The sequence below is a fragment of the Belonocnema kinseyi genome, chromosome 7 (assembly GCF_010883055.1).
Source record: "Belonocnema kinseyi isolate 2016_QV_RU_SX_M_011 chromosome 7, B_treatae_v1, whole genome shotgun sequence".
Classification (NCBI taxonomy): Eukaryota; Metazoa; Arthropoda; class Insecta; order Hymenoptera; family Cynipidae; genus Belonocnema; species Belonocnema kinseyi.
This window is the reverse complement of record NC_046663.1, coordinates 46,482,155-46,509,811: the sequence shown is the minus strand read 5'-3', so window position 1 is coordinate 46,509,811 and position 27,657 is coordinate 46,482,155. Positions and strand designations below refer to the sequence as shown.

At 25.1% G+C, this 27,657-nt stretch overlaps 2 protein-coding genes across 2 annotated transcripts in view; both read right to left on the bottom strand.

Annotated features, from left to right (window-relative positions):
• LOC117177213 (methionine aminopeptidase 2) overlaps positions 1–10,323 on the bottom strand; it is a 27,185-nt gene extending 16,862 nt beyond the window's left edge. The window contains exons 1-4 of the mRNA XM_033367760.1: positions 9,944–10,323; positions 4,532–4,606; positions 4,127–4,446; positions 694–1,098 (exon numbers count right to left, since the gene is read on the bottom strand). Of these exons, the coding sequence (XP_033223651.1) occupies positions 694–1,098; positions 4,127–4,446; positions 4,532–4,606; positions 9,944–10,088 (945 nt within the window). The 5' untranslated portion in view covers positions 10,089–10,323. The remainder of the gene's footprint in view (positions 1–693; positions 1,099–4,126; positions 4,447–4,531; positions 4,607–9,943) is intronic.
• Positions 10,324–13,962: 3,639 nt separating this feature from the next.
• The window catches only part of LOC117176149 (coatomer subunit gamma), a 29,361-nt gene continuing 15,666 nt past the window's right edge, over positions 13,963–27,657 (bottom strand). The window contains exons 6-7 of the mRNA XM_033366232.1: positions 20,260–20,458; positions 13,963–14,476 (exon numbers count right to left, since the gene is read on the bottom strand). Of these exons, the coding sequence (XP_033222123.1) occupies positions 14,093–14,476; positions 20,260–20,458 (583 nt within the window). The 3' untranslated portion in view covers positions 13,963–14,092. The remainder of the gene's footprint in view (positions 14,477–20,259; positions 20,459–27,657) is intronic.

The window sequence follows — 27,657 nt, the reverse complement described above, 5'->3', positions numbered from 1 at the left end:
CTCCAAGGAGATTATGTTGAAAAATAAAAAAAAATTTACCCAAAAAAAATTGTTTTTATACTTCATTCTAAGGACTTATTGAACTACCCTCGTATTTTAAAATGGAAAATAGTTTATAGAGTTTTAACCGGTTTAATTTTTGACGCTTAAATATGAAAATTCTTAAATTTTGAACTCATTTCGAATCGTCTTGTAAAATCAATTTTATTATTATTCACTTATTCATCCTACAGTTCAGTTTTAAAAATGATTATAATTTATATTCTCATTTAATCAACCAAACAATTTTTTATCCAAAATTGTCTAATTTAAAGGCTTCTAATTTTCAATTTTTTCGAATTACGCTAAAGGATATCATAATTAAAACATATACAAATTCAACCAATTTTTTTTTTTAAATGTCAAAATCAATCTTGAACAGATTTTTTTCTACAAATTTGTCAAATTCCCGGTCAAAAAATAAATCCACTGTAATTTCCCGGGGTTTATGTTGAAGGCCATTGCAAGCGATGCCCAAAACCTTACTTAAATCCAGATTTCAGTTTAATCTCTTTAATGTCATTTTTTTAGAAATAGTAGCAAAATAGTGTCATTGTTTAAAAAAAGTATCAAATAGTGTCAGTAGTGTGTCGATCCGAGGCCTGTTATATCTAAAAAAAGTTCGTAAATATTATAACTTATTAATATATTTACCTGGTAAGTTTTGCCGTCTATTTCAACCTCATAAGACTCCATGACTTCCTGAATAGCAGCGCCAACATCGCATAACTGCACATCGATACCAGCAGCCTTGATACCGGTATTTGTCGCATCGCGTACAGCTTCGATGAGTTTATCGTATTTTGGATTAAATGATAAGGTAAATGCGCAGTCAATGATTCGACCATTAATGTGTGTTCCAAAATCAATTTTGGTAACATCATCGTATTGAAGAACTGTTGGATCTCCGGCGTTGGGTGTGTAATGAGCAGCACAATGATTCCTTGAACAACCAGTAGGAAATGCTAATCCAGCTTTAAGCCCGTTCTCCCCTATCAACCTTCTAGCGGTATCTTCAAGCTCATTGCATATCTCGATCATTGTCATTCCAGGCTTCACCTATTAACAAATGAAGTATGCAGGAATACTTTATTCATTCATTTTCCACTATGTTCATATATGTAACACTCATATAGCACACTAGTGCGAATTCGCACCAGAAAAATTTGCATACAAGTGTCTTTTGTCATCCGGTACATGGAAGGGTCTACCCCCGTCCTATTTTAAATATGTTTGGTTTGAAAGTTGCGCTTGGTGCGAATTCGCACTAGTTTGCTAGTTTACAGTTTCAAAGTGGGTTCTAATTTTCTTTCTTTTTTTGCTATTTTAAATTTATTTATTACATTTATTTTTATTACTGCTGCATTTATCAGTCATTTTTATCAAGTAAATTGAATCTTATAAGTCCTAATTACTTCATTTATCCACGAATTATTATCATTTAAATAGACGGAATCCCAGTGTGGTATATACATATGCGCAAATAGAGTAACTTAAAAAATGCATTTTTAATAAAATAATTCAACTTTCAACCAATTATATAAGAAATCTCCAACAAAAATATCAATTTTCAACCAAGAAAATTAATTTTTACCAAAAAAGATGGATCTGTAACTAAATAGTTGAATTTTCAAACAAAAAAAGATCAATTTACACTCGAAAGCGGAGTAGATAAATTTCCAGTTAAAAATAATAATACTGAATTTAAAAAATGAATTTTAAACAAAACAGTATAGTTGTCAACAAAAAGAGGATTTTTATGTGAAATGATAAATCTTCAAGCAGAGAAAGTAAAAAACCAAGAAAATTAATTTTCTACCAAAAAGACAATATTTTCAACAAAATAATTCATTTTTTAATGAACGAGCTGATTTTCCAATTGAAATGATGAATCTTCAACAAGAAATGAATTTTTAATGGAGTAGTTCAACTTTCAACCAAATATAGTTCAACTTTCAACCAAATATAGTTGAATTTTCAACCATAAAGATGAATTTTTAACAAAGAAAATTAAATTTTAACAAAGTATTTCTATCTTTAACCGACTATAGTAGAATTTTCCAACAAAATACTTGAATTTTTAAATGAAAAATACCAATTTACAATAAAAAGTGAAGACATCATTTCTCAAGCAAATGGTTAAATTTTCAACCGAAAAAGGAATCATTCAAATTTTAGTCAAAAATAAAAAAGTACAATTTACACTTAACAATGGAATGATTCATTTGCAAACCAAGAGATGAATCTTCGACAAAAAAAGAAGATTTTTCAAACAGAGTATTTTGCAAATCAACCAAATAGTTACAATTTTAACAACAAAAAAAAGATGAAAATTACACAAAATTATATATAACCAAAAAAAATTTATTTTTAACAAAGTAGTTAAATTTACAACAAAAAAAAAAAAGAATTTTCTACGATAAGAAAGATGCATTTTCAACAAAATGGTCGAATGTTTAACCAATAACAGTAGCAATTTCAATCAAAAAGTTGGATTTTCCACCAAAAAAATGCATTTTTAACAAAAAAGGACGCATTTTCTATAGAAAAGGACAAGTTTACATCAAAATAGTCGAGTTTTCGACCAAAAAGATGAATTTTTGAACTTAATATATGATTTTCAACAAATAAAAAATAACATTTAAAACCAAATGACCGAATTTTCAATATAAAAAGATAAATTTTTAACAAAACAGTTGAATGTTTCACCAAAAAATATAAATTTGTACAAAATAGTTAAATTTTCAACAAAATAATTCAAATTTTAACGAAATAGTCGAATTTCTAATCAAAAAAGATACACTCTGAACCAAAAATATAACTTGTCAACCGACATGAATTATGTTTCAAGCAAAAATGGTTGGATTTTCTTATTGGGTTCTATTATTTCAGTTCACACGAAAGCGAAAACCCAAAAAATTGGGAAAACGTTTTTAGAAAATAGAGGAAAAAGAGGAATTCAGGGCTGCCGTTTTAATCACAAAAAAAATTGAACGATTAAATTTTGGTTATAATCATACCACTTCCTTAATTAAAATTATTCTTATTTTGAATAGTTTAAAAATCCTCACATATCTTCAGAATTTTATTTTTGAATCTTTAAATATCTATGTTATTTTACATTTTTTCAACTTTTTAATTATTTTTGAAATTTTTTCAGAACTTCTAACATCTTTTGAATTAATTCCAATTTTTCCTATATATTTTTTAATCCTTTAAAATGTACGAATATACGGATTTTGTCGGTATACGTAGACACTTCGCTGAAATTATTTGAAAACATTCCAAATTTTAAATTAATTTCTGTATCTTTTCAGACCTTCTAAATATCTCCTCAAATTACTAGAATTTTTCGAGGAATAATAAATGTTCAAAATTTATTATACATAAATTTTTATAACATTAAAAGTTTAGCTTTTTTATTAAGTTTTGAATATTTGACCAAATATTTCTGAATACCAAGCAATTGTTCCTTTTCTTAATTAAAAAATATTGAAAAAGAAAAATTTTCAAATTTTAGACAAACAATATTTTTAATTAAATAAAATCGTTTAATTATGAACATATTTGTTTTGAAGTTATTTTTCAATTGAAAATAGTTGAAAAAATTTCAATCGAGCGTTTACATTTAAATTAAAAACTGAAAATTCTTCAGTTTTTAACAGACTTTGATTCATGTTGTAAAATCAATTATTATTCACTTTTTAATCCTCGATGTACAGTAAAATTTAAAAAAAAACCTAATTTATATTCACAGTTAATAAACTAAAAAGGATTTATACCAAAAATTGTAAATTTCAAGCGCTCCTAATTTAAAATTTTTTACGTTTTAAAACTGCATTCTAAAATGCTTTAAATACAAAAACCTACGCTTCAAAATTTAAATCTAAAACTGAAAATTTTGAAGTAAAAGATTTTCGAATTACGCATTGTAAACTGAACGATATCATACTATTTTAGAGAACAAAATTCAGCTAATTATTTTTAAAAACTGTTAAAATCAAACTTGCACACATTTTTCTTCTAAAAATTGATAAAATTCCCGGTCAAAAAATAAATTCAGTCTTTAATAAAATAAAATACGAACCCAATTCATAATATGCTTTCGTGTTCGTCTATGAGCCTCGGCAGCGTGCCTAGCCTCATTATAAATACCGGCATGCATTCGGTCAAGAGCTCTGGCTTCTTCGCTCGAAAATCGATCCTTTGCAGTTCTATCATCAATTCCTGTCGCATGAGGATGTTCCATAATCTCTCCTTCTGGGAAATTACCATCTGGAAATAATTCTGATACTGGAACTGAAATAGAATCTTGTTGGTTGGCTCCACCTTTCCGTGGTTTACGCTTCTTTTTCTTTTTCTTGGCTTCTTCAGATTCTGCCCCATTTTCTGTCACTTCGGCAGATCCTGTTATCAAAATTACTTGTTCAAGACAATAACACGCTCGCAATTTATAAGTTATATGCTAGAAAAATTAACATTTTAAGATTACCGTCTGGAACTCCATCAGTATCTTTCGGTCCATTTTCATCCCCTTCTGGAACATCAGCACTAGCTTCTCCAGCTCCTATTTAAAATGTATTTTTTTTTATAGAATGAGGTTCGAAGATTCGATAATAGGGGAATAAATTCTTTTAAATTAAACTAATTTAGGTGTCATTTTCAAGAGAAGATTTTTAACCAAGGCAGATAAATTTGTAAATTGAATTTTCTAAAAAAAAAAAAATCATTTTTAACCACATAATTCAATTTCCAAACTACAAAGATTAATTTTAAACTAACTGGTCGAATTTTAAACCATAAAAGATTAATCTTCAAAAAAAATTGAATGCTTAGTCAAAACAGATTAATTTTTAGCCAAATAATTGCATTTTTAACAAAAAAATATGAAATTTTTACTAAAACATATTATTTAAAAAAAAAAGGGTTTTAACAAAATAATTAAATTTCCAACCAAAAGAGATGAAGAATTTACCACAAAAGAGTTCAGTTTTCTAATAAAAAATGACTTCTACGAAAAAAAAAAGATAAATTTTCAATCCAAAAGAACAAATTTGCCCTCTAAAAAGATGAATGTTTAGGAAAACCCTTGAATTTTCGACCAAAAAAGATGACTTTATAAAAGAATCGTTGAACTTTCAATAAAAGAATCATATTTTCAACAAAACAGTTGAGTTTTCAACCTACAAAGATGAATTTTTGACCAAATGGTCGAATTTTCTAACAAAAAATATTAAACTTCAACTAAAAACAATTGCATTTCCAACCAAATAGTTGAAATTTTAAGCCAAAAATATGAATTTTTCAGAAAACAGTGAATTTTCAATGAAAAAGTACGAATTTTATATACCAAATGACGAATATTCAGCATAACAGTTTAATTCTCGATAAACAAACAAAATTTTTAACTAAATAGTTGAATTTTTAACCAAAAGAGATGCATTCTGAACCAAAAATATAATAGTAGACTTTTCAACCAAAAATAATTAACTTTCAACAAAAAATGATGGATATGATATTCGGGTTCTATTAAGAGAAAAAGATGAAGAGGAAATTTCTTGAAAACAGGAAAAAAAGAGGAATCTAAAAAAAAGAAGAAACGGGGAAATAGGTAAACTTCCATTGAGGGCGCTGTATGCAACTCTTCCAAGACTATCAATAATAATAATAATAATACAGATAAATATTTTAAACAAATTTTCACTTAAAAATGAATTAATTATATTGAATCTATGAAATAGTTCATTTCTTTAACCACGTGAAAAATATAACATTTCCTGGAAATAGTACAATTTCCAAATTTACAGACCAATATAATAAAAGCAAAAAAGGCCTCAGACATTTTGCAGAATAGTGAGTTTTGTAGCATGACGTCGCGGTCATGCTAGGATAGATAGAAATGTCTGGAAGATTAGCACTGTTCTTGACATAGGAGTGCATACGTCTTTTTGGATACAGTATCGTAAAAATTGTAAGTATTGTAAGTATTTTTAAGTATTGATACAATATTGTATAAAGTATTATTAATAAAATAAATAAAATGATAAAATATTACATTTTTAACTACTGTCAATAAAATGGAATTGATGAGTTTTCCAATGAAAAGGGGAATTTAAAACAAAAAGTAATTAATTTTTCAACCAGCGATGAATTTTCAACTTTTAACCAAGTATACTTGAATTTTCAAGCAAGAAGGATGAATGAAAACAAATTAATTTCAAACTAAATGATTAAATTTTCCAACAAAAATGATTAAACTCCAATCAAAAACTGTTGCATTTTCAACAAAATATCTGTTTTTATCCAAAAAGACGAACTTTCTACCAAAAAGACGACTTTTTACAAAAATAGGGATGTCCAGCGATTCTTAGGAACGAAATTCAAGGTCTTTTCCAGGATTTCCATCTCAAGAAGTCAAATTTTTCCAAATCTTATTTTTTTGACATCAAATAATGAAATCACAACTGGTCATAGACGTAAAAAAATGAAACATTTTATTTTGTATTGGCCAATAATTTAAAAATAACATAGAACCATAAATAGACAGATTCCTAATTTTTTGCGAACATAAGACGTCTTTAAAATCCTTGAAATCTTTTAAAATCTTCATGAATTCGTTGAAGTCTCTTGAAGTACTTAAAATCTTTGTGAAATCTTAAAATTTCTGTGAAATGTTTTGGAAACTTTTTGAATTTTGGGAAAATATTTTAAACCCTTTAAGTCTGTCAAATTTTTGAAATGTCTATGGAATTTTTGGTAAATCTTTCAAATATTTGTGAAATCTTCTGTATTCGTTTTAAATCATTAAAATGTTTTCAATATATGTAAAATATTTTGAAAACTTATAAATCTTGTTTGCTATAACAGGGTGTCTAGCGATTCATAGGAACGAAATTCAAGGTCTTTTCCATGTTTTCCAGATCAAGAAATCAAACATTTCCAGGTCTCCTTTTTTACATCAAATAATAAAATAAACGTTTGTCATACATGTACAAAATGAGCCATTTCATTTTTTATTGGCCAAAAATTTCTAAAGAAAGCCGAATCGTAAATAAACAAATTCTTAATTTTTTGCGAACATGATTCGTCTTTGTGAAATTTTTAGGAATATTTTGAAATCTTTGTAATGTCTTTGAAATCATTGAAATCTTTTGAAATCTTTGTGAAGTATTACAAACCTTAGTGAAAGCTTGAAATTTCGGTCAAATCTTTGAGAAATCTTTTGGCATTTTTCAAAGCTTCTGTAAAATGTTTAAAATTCTGGAAATCTTTGAAATCTGGTGCACCTTACCCTTGTTGGAATCTTTGAAATTCTTGAAAGGTTTTAAAATCCTTAAGAATTCTGTTAAATATTTGAGAAACCTTTTGTAATCGTTTAAAATCTTGTAAAGCATTCTAAAATCGTTTTAAATCTTTGAAATGCTTTGAAATATTAAAAATGTGGTGTACTGCACCCTTGTTGAAATCTTTGAAATTCTCGTATTGTTTTAAAATCCTTATGAATGTTTTATGAAATATTTGAAACTTTTGTGAAATCTTTTGACATCTCCTAAACAATTTTGAAGTTATTTAAAATCTTTAAAATTTTTTGAAAGTTTTAAAATCTTTGTGCAATGTTCGAAATCTGAGCGAAATGTTCGAAATCTTTGTGAATTCGTTGGAATTATTGAAATTATTACAAATTTTAGTGAAATCTTTTGATATCTCCTTAAAATTTTTTGAAATTGTTTAAAATCTTTGAAATGTTTTGAAATCTTAGAAATGTGGTTTAATATACCCTTTTTAAATCTTTAAACTCTTTTGTAAGTTTTAAAATCTTTGTGAAATGTTCCAAATCTTTATGAAATATTCAAATCTTTGGGGAATTTTTGTAAAAACTTTTTAATCTAGTGTACACGCTTTTTTTTAATGTTTGAAATCCTTGAAATGTTTGTGAAATATTTTGAAATGTTTATAAAATATTTCTTGAATCTTTGTTTGGAAAATATTTTGTATTCATGAACGTCATTGAATTATTGGAAATATTTTGAAATCTTCTAAAATGTTTTAAAACTTCTTGAAATCGTTTCAAATTTTTGAAATCTTTGAAATCGGGTGTACTGTACCCTTTTTCAAATCTTTGAAATCCTTTAAATCTTTGAAATCTTAGAATGTTTTTAAAATTGCTGTGAAATCATAATTGAAATCTGGCGTGCGCGCCTTTTTTAAATCGTTAACATCCGTGAAATCTTTATGAAATGTTCAAGATATTTAAAATATTTTTAAATGTTTGAAATATTTTGAAATCTTTAGAAATATTTTGTAACCTTTTGAAATTGGTTGTACACTCAAAAACCGAGCGGTTGAACACCTCAACAAAAAGTGCCTTGAAATATCTTTATTTATTCTGTGATAAACAAAAGATAAATTATATCTTGACGAATAAAAAAATGTTCAGCAAGGTTTCAAAGTTTAAAAAAAATTCAAGGAGATTTTCAGGTTTTCAAGGTCACTAGACACACTATATAACATATTTAAAATTTTTGAAATCTTCATAAAATGTTCAAAATCTTTGTAATCCTTGCAATCTTTATAAAAAGTTCGGAATATTTTGGAAATTCATATTTGTGAAACTTTTTTATTCGTTGCAATAATTGAATTATTTCAAATCTCAGTGAAATATTTTTTAAATGTTTTGAAACCTTTCGAAGTCTTTAGTAATGTTTTGTAATCTTTTATGCCGATGGCTCATTCTAATTCTGAAACTGAATTAACATCGAAATTTTCAACTAATAATTTTTATAATTTGTAAGCTGAATATCACAAAAATGTATATTTAACAGTCTATATGAGTGGAGACAAAATTAAAAACTGATAGAATTGTTTCACTGGTTTTATTATATTGATCTGTTTTTTTAATTAAAATAAAATCTTTTTTGGTTTAAATATCAACTATTATATTTTGTTGTTGAAAATTAGTACTTCCAAATTGAAAATACAACTGTTTTGTAGAGAATTCATATTTTAGACTTAGAAATTCAACAGTTTATTAAAGAATTCGTTTTATATATCGTTTTTATATATCTGTAATGAATAAACGATAAATTACATCCTGATAAATAAAAAACTTTCCACTGGCAGGATTTCTTCTAAACGATATATTTAGTTTATAATATACTAAAAGACTTAAATAACTTTTTGTATTTCAATAAAATAACTGTTTTAAAAGAATAGAAAAATTTTATTCAGGGTCCCCGTGAAAAATTCAAGAATATTTTCAAATTTTAAGGTTAAACAACAATTTAAGGAGAAAACCAGGTTTTCAAGGTCACTTGAAACACTGAAAATAGTTATATTTTCAACAAAATAATTCAAATTTGAACCAAATAATTGAACTTTTAACCGGAAAAGGAATGTTTCAGAGTTCAAAATACTTTTTCTAACCAATTTGAACTCCAATCGACTTCATTTCACAGCAAAATATAAATTTTTATCATACTTCGCCACGTTCTAAATGCAAAAATACTAATATGGGGATTTAAGATTGTAAGGTTAATGGCTTCCAAATTTATTCAATTTCTCCGAAAACAAACATATAAATTAATTTTTCGTATCAACAACAATTTATCGTGTTTTTAAATAGCAATGGTAAATATCTAACTAAAATGAAACCAACAAATTCTTGATTTCAGTTGATACTCTTGGTAGGTATGTAACACATAAAACCGTTGAGTTTTAAAAAGATTGGATGTAAATTTACAAGTTAAAACACAAAATATGTTTCGCCACATACTTTTTTTTCACGAGATAAACATTAACCACACACACATATGTACAAATAACGTATGAAATAGTTCACTAACACGTGTCATCGACGAAACAGTAATACAGTAAGCAACAGTTTAAGACTTTGCGATAGACTTACCGGCTTTCTTCTTCTTTTTCTTCTTTTTTTTCTTTTTTGAAGCTTCTGCTGCTCCAGCTTCATCTTCCTCGTCAACGATATCATCTTTCACCTCGTCCACGACTTTTTCGGCAGACTGGCCGACTTCGTCCAGTACAGCAGCCATTTTCGAAAGAACAGAGCAACGAGCAGAGAAACAGGAACCGTATTTCGTATTTTTCGTATACAAACCGAGAACTGCAAAGCAGTCTTTCTTCCTCGCTTATGGAGAGAGATGAAAAACGAAGACAGTTGAAAGAGAAACGAAAACGGAATATTATTATTCACCAAAATATAATTTGTAACCAGATTCTTTTCAGCCTGACCCCGCACCCTATAATTCACCGGGTGATTTTAAATATGGCTGTCCGCCTGGTCAGTTTTGCACGTGTGAAGTGAGCTTCAAGCAGATCGCGCACGCGCAGTATCCCAAATTTTTAAATTTTTCGCACTGCGTATGCGTCATGCCGCGCTTATTTAAAAGGATTAAATTCATGAATTCACGAATTAAAATAAATATTAATATAGACGCAAAAAGACATTATGGAAATTTTATTCTTACGAATATTGTTTTATTCGGAATGCAATTAAAGATCATTCAATTCTCAATCCGAATAATTTAAAATTAGTATGTTATTTTGAACGTTTTTTTCTAATGATCAAATTTTGACGATCTGCAATTGAAAACCCTTCAATTTCAGATGTATACATAAAAATTCTTAAAGTTTATTCATTTTGAAGATCAGCTTTTCAATTTTCTATCTATCGAAATTTATAAATAAAAATTCTAACATTTTTATGATTTTCAAGATCAAAAGTTAATTTTTTATTTTAAATATTCCAAATTGAAGACATTTTTAATATAAAGTATCATCAGAGAGAAAAATTATTTATTATTTATTATTAATGATTAATCACAGAATTTTATAATTGTAAATTATCAAGATTCAAAACCTTCAATTTTAGAGATTTACTATTTTAAATAGTTAAGATTGAAAATTATTTCATTTTAAAGATGTACAAACAAAGATTATCAAATTTGAATGATTTTAAAGATCAAAATTTAATTTTTTAATTTTGCATCTTCCAAAATAAAGACATCTCTAATATAAAGCATCATAATTCCTGAATTTTTTATTGTAAAACTTAAAACTTGTTTAATAGTTAATTGTAAATTCTCGAAATTAAGAAGTAATGATTTGTAAAGATTTATAAATAAAAACTCTTATGTTTAGATGATTTTGAAGATCAAAAGTCAAGTTTTTAATTGAAATTCTTCTAAATTGAAGACACTTTTAATATAAGCTATCATAATTACAGAACTTTTAATTGTAAAATTTAGAATGGTAAAAGTTCTACAACTTTGAAGATTGGTAATTGAAGATTCTACAACTTTTAAGAGTTATAACTGAAATTTCTTGGATTTTGAAAATATAAAATCGCAAATTAATTAATTTTCAAGTTTTATGTTTGAAAGGTGTGTAATTTTGGACGTTTCTTTTAATGGTTTAATTTCAAACTCATAATTTAATATTTTTAAAATATAAAGATGTATACATCAAAATTCTTAAATTGTGATCATTTTTAAGTCCAGCTTTCAATAGTAAATGTTTTTAATTCAAGAAATTTTTATTCTAAATCATAAAAATTTTAGCCTTTTTAATTTTAAAGGTAAAAATTTATTTTAATTTTCATTATAATTATCAAAATTAAAAAGCCATTCAATTTAAAAAATCTATGAATAAAGATTCTTCAATTTTTATTATTTTGTAGAACAAAAATTAATTTTTTAGTTCTAAATTTAACAAATTGAAAAAAATATTAGAAAGGCATGGTAATTGCCGAATTTTTAATTTAGAATTTTCAGTGTTAAAAACTATTCAATTCTAAAGATTTACAGTTCAAAGTTCTACAATTTTGAAGAGATACAATTGAGAATTTTTGAATTCTGAAAACACAAAAATGCAAATTAATTAATTTTCAAGTTTTATGTTTGCAAGATATGTAATTTTGAACGTTTCTTTTAATAGTTTAAATTTAAAGACGTATAATTTTATATTTTTAAACTATAAAGATGTATAAATAAAAATTCTTAAATTTTGATAATTATTAAGTCCATTTTTCAAAAATAAATTTTTCAAATTCAAGAAATGTTTATTCTGATTCATAAAAATTACAGCATTTTTAATTTTAAAGCTAAAAACTTGTTTTAATTTTCATTATATTTATCAAAATTACAAAGGCATTCAATTTAAAAAATGTATGAATAAAGATTCTTGAATTTTTATTATTTTGTAGAACAAAAATCAACTTTTCAGTTCTAAATTTTCCAAATTGAAAAAACAAAATCAGAAAGGCATGGTAATTACCGAATTTTTAAATGAGAATTTTCAATATTAAAAACTGTTTAATTCTAAATATTTTCAATTTAAATTTCTACTATTTTGAAGGGTTACAATTTGAAACTCTTCAATTTTCAAGATGCATAAACAAAAACTCTAAAATTTTGATAATTTTAATGATCAAAAATCAATTTTTCAACTTGAAATCTTCCAAATTAAAGAAATTTGGTATTAAAATCATCAAAATAGATACAGAATTTTTAAATATAAAACTTTAAATTTGCATTTTTTAATTGTGAATTTTCAATATTTCAAAATATTAAAATGTAAAAATTCCTAAACAGAAATTTCTAAATTTTGGTGATTTTAAAGATCAAAAGTCAATTTTACAATGCGAAAATGCAACTGTTTTGTCGAAAATTAGTCTGTTTTAGTTTAGGATTCATGTAATATCTTGAAAATTCGTTTTTTTATTTTTGTTATATTAACGTATTTTTTACTTCCAGATTGAAAATGCAACTGTTTTTTGAGAGAATTCACATCTTTGACTTGAAAATTCAATAGACTTACACAACATTTGTTTGATTTTTATTGAAAAGTAATTTTTTCAACTGAAAATTTAACTATTTGGTTCTTGTTTGAAAATATATATTTTTAGTTAAAAATGCATGTATTTCCTTAAAAAAATCGTTTTAACTATTGGTAGAAAATATATATTTATTTCGCTAATAGCTTATCTGTTTTGTTTGAAAATCTATTTTTTGTTGTAAAAATGCTTGGTTAAAAATTAATCACTTTTAGTTCAGGACTCAAGTACTTTGTGGAAAATTCGTTTTGTTTCTTTGGTTTTGTTATATTGATCTGTTTTTTTACTTAAAATAAAATCTTTTTTTGTTTAAATATCAACTATTATATTTTGTTGTTGAAAATTAGTACTTCCAAATTAAAAATACAACTGTTTTGTAGAGAATTAATATTTTAGACTTAGAAATTCAACAGTTTATTAAAGAATTCGTTTTATTTTTATTGAATATAACTAAGAATATAATTTTCAGGAATAAGCCTTGAGCTGTTACATAATTTAAGTACGGTCCCTAAAATTTCAGTAGAAGACGTATAACAGAACAGGCTGGGAAATAATGTACACTTTTCTTTTATAAATTAAAAAACTCTTTGTCGCCCATATGTAATTTATTTCAATTTATTGAAAATTACATTCATTTTTGGTTTCAATATAAACTATTACATTTTCGTGTGGAAAATAGGTATTGCCAGATTAAAAATTTGATTTATATTTATTGAAAATTAACTTAATTTTTGGTTGAAAATGGATCTTTTTTAATTAAAAACACATGTATTTTCTTAAAAAATCGTATTATTGGTGTAATCGTATATTGGTAGAAAATATATTTATTTTGTTAATAATTTGTCTTTTCTGGTGGAATATCTATTTCTGGTTTGTTGGTTAAAACTGCAACCGTTTGGTACTTTTTTTGAAAATTACTTCTTTTTTCGTTATATTGAACTATTTTTTACTTAGAATTAAATCCTTTTTGTTTTAAATATAAATGAAATTTTTTGTTTAAAATTAGAACTTCCAAATTGAAAATGCAATTCTTTGTGGAAAATTGACATTTCTTTTTGAAATTAAAAAACACGTTCTCCTCCATATGTTATTTATTTGAAAACTGTTAGGTAAACATAATATGTAATGTGGATTTTAATTCCCAGTCTGTACAAATTTGCTCTGCTTATTATAGCTATGTAGGTCGATAACGTAACATTTTGCTTATCCTATGGAAGAAAGTATTAATTCAGCAACATCGGGATCCTGCGAGCGAACCGCCAATTGCATCGTTACCTGTCCATCCGTTAAAGCAAATTTAGCCCGAGCAAATACTTCTTTCCCGCCTCGGAAAATACCTCGTAGAGACGTAAACTCAACCGGACCCGATTGACCTCGATCGCCACGTTCCGCCGATTCTAAACCGAGGAAACCCACTAATCGCTGAATAGCTTCTTCGACAGTAGAAACTGTAGCACCCAAAGCAAAAGTTTCCTCAGCCGTAACGAATCCTCGAGTTCCTGCTGCTTCCCAAACAGCACCAAAGTCCACAGCTCTACCTCCGGCTCCTCGCATTTGATCGGCTAAAGTTACTTCTAAATCTTCCAGCTGGATAAGAGAAAAAACAAATTTTCACAATAGTGTTGAAAACAGAAGAAATTGCCAAGATTTCTTTATAATAGCGGGCCTCGGACTCACTTCAGACATAAAAAAAATAGTGTTAAGAGTGTCAGAAATTTATAAAAATATATTGTCAAAATAGTGTCATCGAATTTTTCAAACTCCAATGTTTATTTCCAATTTTAGGTATAGTCTACAATTTATCAAATTTCTAATTTATTTATTGAATGCGTGGTAGTCATTCCCCTGGGTTTCAGAATTTTTCCACTTAAATATGAAATGAATTTGCCGCTGGGAACCCTTAAACTCGAGATCCTTATTTCTCTTCGAAACTTCATGCTAAAATTTATTTTATGAAATAAAATAATGAATGTTTAGTTTTCTTTACAATTTAAATTACATAAAAATTGTTTTGTTTATAAATAATTAAAAATTTAATTTTCAAATTAAATTAAAAAGTAGCAAGAAATTCACATGTCCTTTAGTTTCTATTACCTAATATTAAAAACATAATCAATTTTAAAATACATAAAAACTAATTTTTCAATATTAAAAGTAAAAAAAATGGTTAAATTGACTTAAATAATTGATTATATTATTATATCCAACAGATAACGTTTTCAAAACTTTTTTATTAAAAGTTAAAAATTACTTTGTTTAAAACATTTTTTCGAATAATTTAATATTAAAGCTTTATAATTTAAAAAATTAACATTTTGATATGTAAAAATAACGAAAAATTAATTTTTTATCATAGAAAAAAATGTGTGGCATTTATTAAATTTTTTTAAATGTAATAAAAAAGTAAAATTCTACAATTTAAGCAGCTTCTACTTTGAAACGTCCAATGTACTTTAAAGTAGTATCAAATTAAAAATTATTTTTCTTTGAAAGCGCTAATGCAATTTCAATTCCTTTGAATTTTAAGGAATCAGTTTTTAAAGTTTTTAATTTGATCTATTTTCGAAATTTTATTCTGAAATAATTTTATTTGCAGATTCTCGATTTGAAAAAAAACTCTTAAATTTTGAACGTCTTGAATTATTTTTGACCACTTATTATTATTATTATTAATAGTTTTTTTTTAAATGTTTTGGTATTATTAATGTCGAAAAAATTTATTTGTGAACAATTATCGACAATTGCTTAGTTCAAACACTTAAAATAAAATACTTTGTATTTCAAACTCTGCCAAGTTATACCAAAAAAAAAGGGTTCTCCGATCCCTTCCAACTGGGATTTTTTTCAAAGGGGTCATAAATATTCTCTCAGTTTCCCGCCAAAAAAAATTGTTAATCTTGAAAAAGATGGAAAAAGGTGGAAAATTAAATAATTTTGTTAAAAAGTCATACTTTTCGGTTAAAAATTTAACTGAAAGTTTGTTTCTTTCCAGAATAATAAAATTTGGTGCATTATTAAAAATTCAACTATTTTGTGGAAAATTAATCTTTTTGGTTTCAAAATGTATCTCTTCCTGTAGAAATTTCATCTCTTGTTGTTTAAAATTGCAAATATCTAGTTAAAAATTAATCTGTCTCGGTCGAAAATGAACTTTTTTGTTGAAAATTCATATTTTCTTGTTGAAAAGCCAAACTGTTCGGTAGAAAATTCCTATTTTCGGCTCGAAAATTAAACAATTTGTTAGAAAATTTAACTATTTGGTTGAAAATTGATGTTCTTTGTTGAAAATTCGTCTTTTTATTTCAAATCAAATTTTTTTGTTACAAATGCAACTGTCTGATTGATCATTAATCTGTTTTAGTTGATGATTAAAGTACTTGGTTGAAAATTAATCTTTTTTGTTAAATCCAACTGTGTTTTATTTAAAATTAAAATATTCTGTTTTTTAAATATCAACTATTACATTTTTCGTTGAATATTCATCTTTTTAGATTGAAAATTAAACTGATTGGTTGAAAGTTGAACTACTTTCTTAAAAGTTAATTTTTTGGGTTGAAGTTTCATATTTTTAGCTGAAAACTTAAACTGTCTTTTTTTTTTTAGAAAATTCTTTTTTTTTAGTTAAAAACTATTTCTTCTCAATAAAAATGTATTACACCATTTTTTGTTAAAAAATTATCTTTTTTTAGTTTAAAAATTCAACTTTTAATTTAAAAATGTTTACAAACGAAAAAAATATAAACTAAAAATTAATAAAATAAAATTTGGACAGTAATCAAATCTATTATTCAAAATATGTAGTAGACCAATTTTTTTTTGTAAAAAGTATTCCAGATTGAAAATGCAAGTTCTTTGTAGACAGTTCATTTTATTTTTATTAAAAATTAATTTTTTAACTGAAAATTGAACTATTTAGTTTTTGTTGAAAATTGATCTTTTTTAGTTAAAAATTTATGTATTTTCTTTAAAAAATCGTTTTAACTATTGGTAGAAAATATATGTATTTTGCTAATAATTCGTATTTTTTGTAAAAATTATATTTTTTTGTCGGTTAAAATGCAACTGTTTGGTACAGTTTTGTAGAAAATTTCTTTTATTTTTCTTGAAAATTAATTTATTTTTAATAGAAAATTGATTTTGTTAGTAAAAAAATTAATGTATTTTCTTCAAAAACCGTTTTTTCTGATCGAAAATTAATATTTTTTGCTGAAAATTTAATGATTGATAGAAAGAACATGTATTTTATTAATATTCCGTTTTTTTTGTTAGAAAATTTTTTTTTTGTTAATGCAAATTTTGGGTTGAAAATGAATCTGTTTTAGTTAAGAATTAAAGTACTTTGTTAAAAATTCTTTTGTGTTTTGTTATATTATTTACTTGAAATTACAATATTTTTTGGTATAATATTATCTATTACATTTTTTATTGAAAATTAGTAGTAACATGTAGAAAATGCAACTGCTTTGTAGAGAATTCGTATCTTTGGCTTAAAAATTCAACAGTCTTGTCGAAATTTCATTTTATTTTTATTGAAAAGTAATTTTTATAACAGCAAATTTAACTTTTTAATTTTTGGTTGAAAATTGATCTTTTGTAGTTTAAAATATAACTATTTGGTTGGAAATCCATTGTATTTTCTTTCAAAATCGTTTCTAACTAACATTGTCTTTGCGATTACTCTTTTACAAGTTATTTGTCAAATTTACAAGAATTATTAATTATTTAAAGAACTTTCATAAAACAAACCGAATTTGGCAATTTTTAAATAGTTTTTTAGGTCAGTTTTTTTTTAAATTTAACTAAGAATGTCTTTCCGATTAATTATACTTATTAAATTTTAAAGATTTATTATTTGAACTACTTTCATGAGAAAATTAAGTGTTTGGCCATTTTTCGAAGAATCGGCTCAATTTATTTTTGGAATCAACAAAGAATGTACTTCCAATCATTTTTCCTACGATATTTTGAAAATTTACAATAATTATTAACTATTCAAACAATTTTCATAAAGAAATTACAAAATTGACTATTTTTTAGATTTTTAACCATTTTGAGAAGAAAATGTATGTACTATATATATATAATAATAATAATAATTGAAAAAGAATAAAAACTTTATAATGCTAAAAACTTTTAATTTATTTAATTTCATTTTTTTTTCTTCATTCAACAGCTTGAAAATTTGAAAATTCAAAATTTTGGAGGGCTCAAATAGCCAGTTAGAAAAAAAGTTAAAAAATACTCTCGTCAGCGTAATTTTTCTTTTCAAAATTGCTGGGACAACGTAAGAAGTATTTCCAATACTGAGACAATAATAAATATCGTTGAGTATCTTTTATATTCCAACATAAATGATAAAAGTAAAAATGTTTTATTATTTTTGAAGTTCTTTCAAATTTGTTACCACTATTTATTTTTGTCCTCACAAGTTATAAATTTATTAAAAAATAATCAAAATTTCCCAACTGCTTAGTTAATTAATGGTAATATAGTATCTCATAAATTTAATTTTTCAACCAAAATTAGTAAGTGTGCATTAAAATTAAATATAGATTTATATGAAATATTATTAAGATTAATATTATCGATTTACTTTTGATGATAAATTGAGTAAATTAACTTTTCTGTTCAAAATCTATATTTTCAAATAAAAAATATGACTGATTTGAATGAAACTCATCTTTTTTACTTGAAAATTCAACAGTTTGGTCAAATTTTTTTTTTTATTTCTTGACTGAAAAATGTTTTTTTATTAAAATTTGAACTATTTTCTTGAAAATTCGTCTTTTTGGTTCGAAAACGTATCTCTTTCATGATAAATTTCATCGTTCCTGAGCAAAAATGCAACTGTGGTTGAAAATTAATCTGTTTAGGTTGAGGCTTCAGAAGTTTGATTGGGAATTCATTTTTCTTTACAATTAATTTGTCTGCTTTCAATATGTAATTAAAATCCTTTTTGGTTAAAATATCAACTTTTAAAAGTTTTGTATCAAAATCTAACTTTTTTGGTTAACCTAATACTTCAATTTTCTAAAAAATTCTTTAATTCTTAAACAAAAAAGACTAATTTTCTAACAAATTCTTTAATTCTTAAATAAAAAAGACTAATTTTTTACCAAAAAAGATAAATTCTTATTAAAAAATATAATAGTGAATATTTCTAACGAAAAATGTTTTAATTATAAATTAAACATAACATGATTTTTTAAACAAAATACGATTTTTGATTAAAAAAGGAAAAATATTGTAACCAAATTTATTCATTTTCTACCTGAATAATATCAATTTTAACAAAATAGTTGCATTTTTCTCAAAGAAAAATGTAATTTATAATTAAAATGACCAATTTTCGAAACAAAAAGACGAACTTTCAACAAAATAGTTGAAATATTAATCAAAACAGATTTGTCAGTCAATAAAATTTTCAACCAAATAATAAAATTTGTAATAAAAAAATAATTTAAATTGTTTCAATACATTTTTCACTTTTTGTATTAACTTGAATTAAGATGAATTCCAATTCAAAATTTACTACCATACAGTTTAATTTGCAATTAAATCGATAATATTAGTTTATAATATTACATTTTAATGCATACTTACTAATTTTATTAAAAAATTCAATTTATGAGTTAAAAGTAAATTGTGCCATTTTATTTTGATAAGCCCCATTGTCTCATGTCTGAACTTCTCAAATCCGTTGGGTTTTTTTATCTACGATATTTTAAAAACAAAATGGGGGCCAAAGATATCGATAAAACTAATTTGTAATTTTTGATACCCGTTTTTTGGCCGCCATTTTGTTTAAAAAACCGCAGATAAAAAAACTCAACGGATTTGAAAAGTTCAGACATTTTGTGCATATTTTAGACCGTAAAAACAAATGCCTTACCCTCTCTATTTTTTGATTGAAAAAAATTGCTTAAAAAAAAAAGAATTTTTTTAAAATTTGTTAATTATTAATTGAAAATTAATATTTCCCGTTTTTAAAACTATTGCATCGTTTAGACCATACCCGAAAATAGTAGAAAAGAGTATTTTACGATAAATTCTTTGCCTTTTTTATAAAATTATTCAAGCTCAAACGAAAGAGAGAAATTTCTTCGTTCTGGAACTTAATGGGTTAAAAATATCTATTTATATTAATTTACTATAAAATTACCAATGTATTATTTGTTCTAATCGATCGAATAATGTCTCAGCCACTTATTATAACGGCTTTTGTGCCAAAAATTTCAATCCCCCACTTTAAAATTGTGTTTATGTGGGTTAGATTTTCCTAAACGGTCCCAGTAATGGTCAGTTTACCTTACTGTCATCGTTAAAAAAAAAAGTGGTTAGTCCGAGGCCTAAAATAATCAGCTACATACCATGTACTCATCGCTGTATCCTTGATCTGCGTATGGTACACCTGTTGCGGAATCACAGTCGCGTGCTGTGAAACGCAGGGTCGTTGGAATTGTAGCTACACTCGATTGTATGTCTTCTGGATACTTTAATACGGTGTATGTAACCCCTGGCTCATTATATGACAATCGTGGATATGGTATCTCACACACTAATGTATAGCTGCAAAGAAAAATTAATTATGTAAAGTCCTTGAGATTTTCTGATTGATATATATAACTAAAATAATGTGTGACGGGAGATCAACTACGTTATCAATTTTACGGTGAGAGGGCGCAGAGTGAGAAAAACGAACCTTTTCAGACAAAGATCGACTGACAGTCCAATTTTTAAGATTTTTATATTTTCTTTTTATAAATGACCATCAGTCTTCCTTGTATAACGAAACTTACTAAAAGTCAAGCACTCTCAGAGTCTTTGACTTGTTTAGTCAGACTTAAAGTCTAAATGAACAGTGATGCCATTTTTTTTAAGATTTTAAAATTGTATGTAATATGCACTATTTGTTTATAATATAATATAATTACATGAATTGTAAATTACATAAACAAATGCACATTTCCACAAATGTTTCATAAATAGACTTAATTTTCTTTGCGGAATTAAAAGTTTTTGTCAATATGAAAAATATGACTGCCCACGTGTCTTTGACAAGACATTTCGAGTTGATTCTACACACAAAATTAAGCTTGTTCATGAAAAAAATGGTGAAAATCTGCATTTGTTTATAAAAATTATTGATATAATTAACATTTTGTGTCATTATGAAAAATATGATATTTATGAGTTCCTGGAAAGACATTTCTAGTTCATTCCGTAAAAAATTAGGCACATTCATGAAAAAATAGTCAAAATGTGCATTTTTAAATAAAAATTGTTTATGTAATCAACAGTTTAAGTAAAATCATGTATACTAAAAAGATATACAGTACTTAATGAACATCATACATAATTCTCACATTAATTATTTTTTTTAACCCTTTTTTCAAGCACACCATGTTTTACGTTTTTTTTACTTAAATATGCAATCAAGTAAAAATTCTTAATACTATCTTGAGACATTGTCAACCTTCTACCTAAAACGGAAACATTTTGACTGTTTTCCTAAAATTTTCTTAAAGATTTTTACAAAGCACTCAGTTTTTGGGTCATTTATATAAAAGAAACCAAAAATTTATCTATTCCAGTTAAAAATTAATCATGCTCAGGCAGTAGGGCTTCAGCTTCATATTCGAAAAATAGCGTGTCTGATACTCATTGCGTACAGTTTTATTACTTTTATTTTGTCTATTAAAATGTTTCTAAATATAACTACTTTAAACAATCGTTCAAAATTATAATAATAAAAATAATTATAATACCTTTTTTCACGGAAAAACTGATTTTTTTAACTTTATCGTATTTTTAAAAACAAATTTATTTTCTTCCAATTTTTTCAACTCTTTTCATAATGTTTAATTATTAATATCAAAGAAATATTTGCTTTGGAAGGTTGATTGAAAATTAACTTTGTTGTTGAAAATGGGGCTTTTTCATTTTTTAGGATCTATCTAATTTGTTAAAAATTCGTCTTTTTTGTTGAATTGCACTGGTTGAATAAATTTTTTTGTAAATAATTTTGTGAACCGAAAATTTAACTATTCCACTTTTTAATTGGAAACTTATCGTCTTTAATTGAAAATTACAGTATTAGGTTCAAAATTCACGTGTTTCGTTTAAATTCGTCTTTTGGTACAATATTAACTTTGTTGCTCAAAAAATTCATCCTTGTAGATTAAAAATTCAGCTGTTTGAATAAAATTCGACTTTTTTGTTAAAAATTCATCCGCTTGGATTGAACATTGATTTTTCATGGTAAAAACGTCTTCTATATTTTTTGAAAATGAACTATTTTGTCGAAAATGCGATGCATTTCAATGTAAAATGTTATGAATTGAAATCGTTTTTTATAAAAACAGTTACATTTTTAACTTGAAAATTTGAATTTTAAGACTAACAGATTAATTTCTTACAAGACACATCAATTTTCAACCCAAAAATATGATTTCTTTAACAAAAAAGTGAAATTTTAATCAAAAAGTTGAATTTTAAACCAATATAGTTGAACATTCAAATTAAAAAAATTAATTTTACACCAAAAGTTGGAATAGTTAAATTTTCTGCTAAAAAATAATCTTAAAAAAATAGTTAATTCAACAGTTGATACTTTCACAAAAAAATTTAAATAATTACTAATTTCATTTAACCAAAAAAAAAGACGAATTATTAACAAAATGGCTGAATCCTCAACCAAAATTTAGATTAATTTGCAAACAAATCAGTTGCATTTTTAACCAACAGAGACCAATTTTCAATTTGAATAGACAAATTTTCAGCTACAAAAGATTTTTCAGTTAAAAAAGAAAAAATGGCCTTCAAATTGTAAAATTTTTAACCCAAAATAGTGAATTCTCTAACAAATTTATCTTTCTTGATTGAAAATTAACTTTCTTGTTGAAAATGGTGTTTTTCCAGTTTAAAAGTCAACTTAAAGAAAAACATTATACTTTTTAGCTTGACAACTTAATTTTGTGTTGAAAATTCATTTGTTTCCGCCTATTTGGTTGCGGATTCAACTATTTTGTTAAAAATTCCTATTTATGTTGAACTGCACGGGTTAAAAATTCGCTTTTTTAAAATAATTTTGTAAACAGAAAATTTCATTATTCCATTTTTGGTTCAATAATAATCTTTTTTAATTGAAGATTTAATTGTCTGATTGAAGATTCATGTATTTTGTTAAAAGTTCGCCTATTAGCAAAAAAAATAATTTACTTCGCTTAAAAATTCATCCTTTTCATTAAAGATTTAACTATTCTGTTAAAAGTTTCATTCTTTTGTTGAAAATTGAACTATAATGTAAAAGTAATATTTTTTGATCGAAAATTATGTTTGATTAAAAATTCATCCATTTGAATTGAAAATTGATCTTTTATGGCAAAAAAAACACACCTTTCTCAAATAAAAATTAACTATTTGTTGAAAATGTGTTATATTAGAATTAAAATCTTACGAATTTAAACCATTTCGTATTTAGTATTAAGTTTTTTTTACATAAAAAATCAAAGGACCGTTTTGCATGCATGTAAAAGATAAAATATTATATTTTTTTATCAGCCAAAAATTTCTAAAGGAAGCAGAATCATAAATAAACAAGTTCTTAATTTTTTGCAAACATAAGTCGTCTTTATGAAATCTTTGGGAATATATTTTGAAATGATTGTAAAGTCTCTGAAATCCTTTAATTTTTTTTAATCTTGTTTAAATTTTTGAAATCTTTGTGAATTTGTTGAAATCGTTTAAAGTAATTACAAACTTTGTGGAATTTTGAAATTTCTTTGAAATCTATTAAAATTTTTGTAAAATCGTTGAAATCCTTGAATTCTTTAAAATCGTTGTGAAATTTTTTGAAATCTTTATTTAATCTCTGTTTGTGAAAACTTTTGTGTTCGTTTAAAATCATTGAGATTTTTTGAAATCTTCTCAAATTTATTTGGAGGGGGGGGGGGGTCAGCATAAAAAACACTTTTTTTGCGATTTTTTTTTAAGAGTATGGTTTGAGGAAATGTATCTAAACTTTTTGTACATTATTAAGCATACTTTTGGCAATATTCTGTAATTTTTTCATTTGAAAATATTTAAAAACAAGCCGGTGGCAGAGATTGTCCGAAAACGTCTTGGAAAAAAATAATTCGCGGTGTTCACTGAATCTCGGTAGGAAATCATCGGAAATCAAAAACCATTTAAATTTAGTGAAAGTATCATCAAATCCCCCCCCCCCCAACGTTCTCTGATTATTTTTTTTTTGCATTTAAAAATTTTTGCTGGCCATCTAAATAGTAATCTGCTATTTTCCACGAAAAATTCCACCAGATTTCCACTCAGATTGACTTAAAATTTTGGGAGTATATTCTTGAAATATTTAACAATAAGAAAAGACAAACAAAGAAAATCGATTTTTTGAAAGTGCAAACCTTTACTCCCCCCCCCCCTAAACATTTGAAATGTTCTTCAAATCTTTGAAATATTAAAAAAATGTAATTCTTGAAATTTTTTGAAATTCTTATAAACTCTAAAATACTTGTGAAATATTTCCGACATCTTTTGTTAATTATTTGAAATCTTTTTAAAATATTTGGACATTTTGTGAAATTTTTCCTACAACATTTGTATTTATTTGAAATCACTGAAATATTTTTTAAATCTTGTGCACAATTTCTAAAAAAATGTGAATTCTTTAAAAATCTGTCGAATGTTTTGCATTATAGCGTACTGTACCCTTTTCGAAATTTTTGAAATTCTTAAAATCTTTTGAAATCTTTATGAAATTTTTATGAAAGCTTTATAAAATCTTTTAAATTCATTTCAAATCATTAAAATATTTGAAATCTTTGTGGAATCTTTTGAAATCTTTTTAAATTGTAAAATTTCTGAAATCCTTAAAACCTTTCAAAATCTTTGTGACATATTTCGAAATGTTTGGGGAAATCTACCTGAAATCTTTCTTCAATCTTTGTTTGTGAAATCTTTTATGGTTGTTGGAAATCATCGAGATCTTTAGAATCTTCTAAAATGCATTGACACCTTTTGAAATCGTTTAAAATCTTTGGAAATCTTTTAAATTATTGAAATCTTCAGGGTGGCCGTTTTAATCGAAAAAAAATATTCCCGGTCATTTCCCAGTTCGCAAACATTTTTAACGGCCAATGAAATTCAAAAAATCAAACTATAATCTAAACACTTTTCCATATAAAGTAATTAACAATAAACAACAAATTAAAGCATTCAAAGTGGAATCCTTGAATTACAAAAATTTAAAATTGAAGTTTAAAAGTTTTTCAATTTAAAAATTGTATATTCAAATGCTTAAAAATTTAAACGTACCAAATGGAAGGTAGTAACACTTTTCAATTAAACAATGTTAAATGAAAGGCAAATAAACTGCAAAATTTAGAACTTTTATAAATTATAGAGTTCAAAGATTCAGATTAAGATCCAAAAATCTAAATATAAATCCAAATATAGATGCAAATATAAATTGTTGGTACTTTTAAAAAGATTCGAATTAACTTTAGAACTTCAAATAATGAAAAAATTGAAATGCTTACAGCCGAATTTAAAATAAAATGTAGATTTTTGCAGATTTCAAAAAGAAATTTAGAATTTTAAGAATTTTGAAAGACTTCAAAAGAATGGACATTTTTTTTAAAGATTCTTAGGAAAATTGAAAAATTATGGAAGATTTTAAGGAAATTTTTTTTTTAATTTGAAGGATTTTCAAAAATTGTAGGAAAATTTCGATTAATTAAAAAATATATTTAAAAGTTCTGAAAAAAATGATAACACACTTTATTTAAACTACTTGAAATAATTGCAAGTTTTTAATTAATTTTGAATATTTCAAAACTTCTAAAGATCTCTTGAAACAACTCAAATTTTTTCTACATAAAATAAGTGTTCAGTTATTATTTCTACATAAAAATTCAACAATTTCATTTACAAATGAAACATTTTTTCAATAGAACAATTAAAATTGTAACGCTAAAAGTTTAAAAGTTATTCGGAAATCCAAAGATTCAAAGCTTTCAATGTAAAGCAATTCAGTTTCAAATTGTTTTCTTTTAAATATTTGGTTTCAATTTACTCGTCTTAAGTGAACAGTAAAATATTGCTAAATATTGAATACTTATTCTTTTTCTTTATTAAGAAATTTCAAAGTAAATGGGATTAAAATGAAATAATTTAGACTCACAATATTTTAAATTTAATAAAAATCTTTAATTATGACAATATTATTATGTATTTGTTTATATTTATGGTTAATAAAATTAAACTGTTTATATCAAAAATTTTGAACTTCAAATGCTTTTAATTTTTAATTGTTTAAATCTTCAAAACTACACTTTAATTAATTCAGAAACTGTTAAAATCGAACATGGGCAGATTTTTCTTCTGAAAATTCGTAAAATTCCCGGTTTCCCTCTCCGGAGGCTACCCTGGTTTTTATTTAAAAAATCTTCGATCTTAAACACTTCTAATTTTTTTTAATCTTTAAAGCTAAATTTTAACATTCTTTAAATTAAAATATATGCTTAAAAATTCAAAATCTAAAATGGAAGATTTTTAAAGTGAAAGATTTTCTAATTAAGCATTCTAAACCAAATGATTTAATAATTTATAAAAATCGAAATTTAACCAATTATTTAAAAAACGGTTGAAGCAAAAGTTGGATAATATTTTTATTCTAAAAATTTTGTGAAATTTCCGGTCAAAAAATAAACTCACTGTCATTTCCCGGTTTTCCCCGATCTTATATAATTCCCGGTTTTCCAGGTTTCCCAGTCCAGCGACTACCCTGAATCTTTTGAAATCCTTATGGATTCTTTGCAATTTTTTAAAAATCTTTTGTATTCATTTAAAATTATTAAAATTTTGAAATCTTTCGGAAATGTTTTGAAATCTTTTAAAATATTTTGAAGTCGTTTAAAACCTTTTAAATCTTTGAAATCTGGTGTACTGTACCCTTTTTAAAATATTAAAAATCCTTGAAATCTTTGTGAAATATTCCAAATCTTTCTAAAACCTTGTCTACACGTCTTTTTCAAATGCTTGAAATCCTTTTTAAGCCTCCGAAATCCGTTCACTCTTTTCGGAATGCTCAAAATCCTTTTAAACGTTATAAAAGCTTTGAAATATTTTGAAACATTTTGAAATCATTAGAATCATTTTATAAACTTTCAAAATCTGGCGTATACTCTAAAACCGAATGGACAACCTCGAAAATCCCGTTTTATAGCCATAGTTAATTCTAATTCTGAAACTGAATTAACATTGAACTGTTTAACTAACAATTTTGATAATTTCTAAGTTAAATAGCACAACAAAATTGTATACTTTAACATTATATATCAGAGAAGAAGAAATAAAAAACTTAATGAATTATTTAAGTGCCCTGAAATCTTTTTATTTATTCTGTAATGAACAAAAGATAAATTATATCTGGATAATTAAACAAATTTTTAGTAGTAAGATTTCTTCTAAACGAGATACTTCTTTCCTAACCGACTAGAACATTTAAATTACTTTTTATATTTCAATAAAATAACTAATTTAAAAGCAAAATAGAGATTCAAATTCAAGGTTCTTGTAAAAAAATCAACCAGGTTTTCAAGGTCGCTGGACACCCTGTTTATGGAAGGTCCCTTATATTTTAGCATCAACCAAAGTAAGTAACGAGATAATTCTAAAAGAATGTGGTGCAGAAGAGACGCTAGTAGACACATGGGAAAGAAATCGATTAAGATGGTTCGGACATGTTGAGA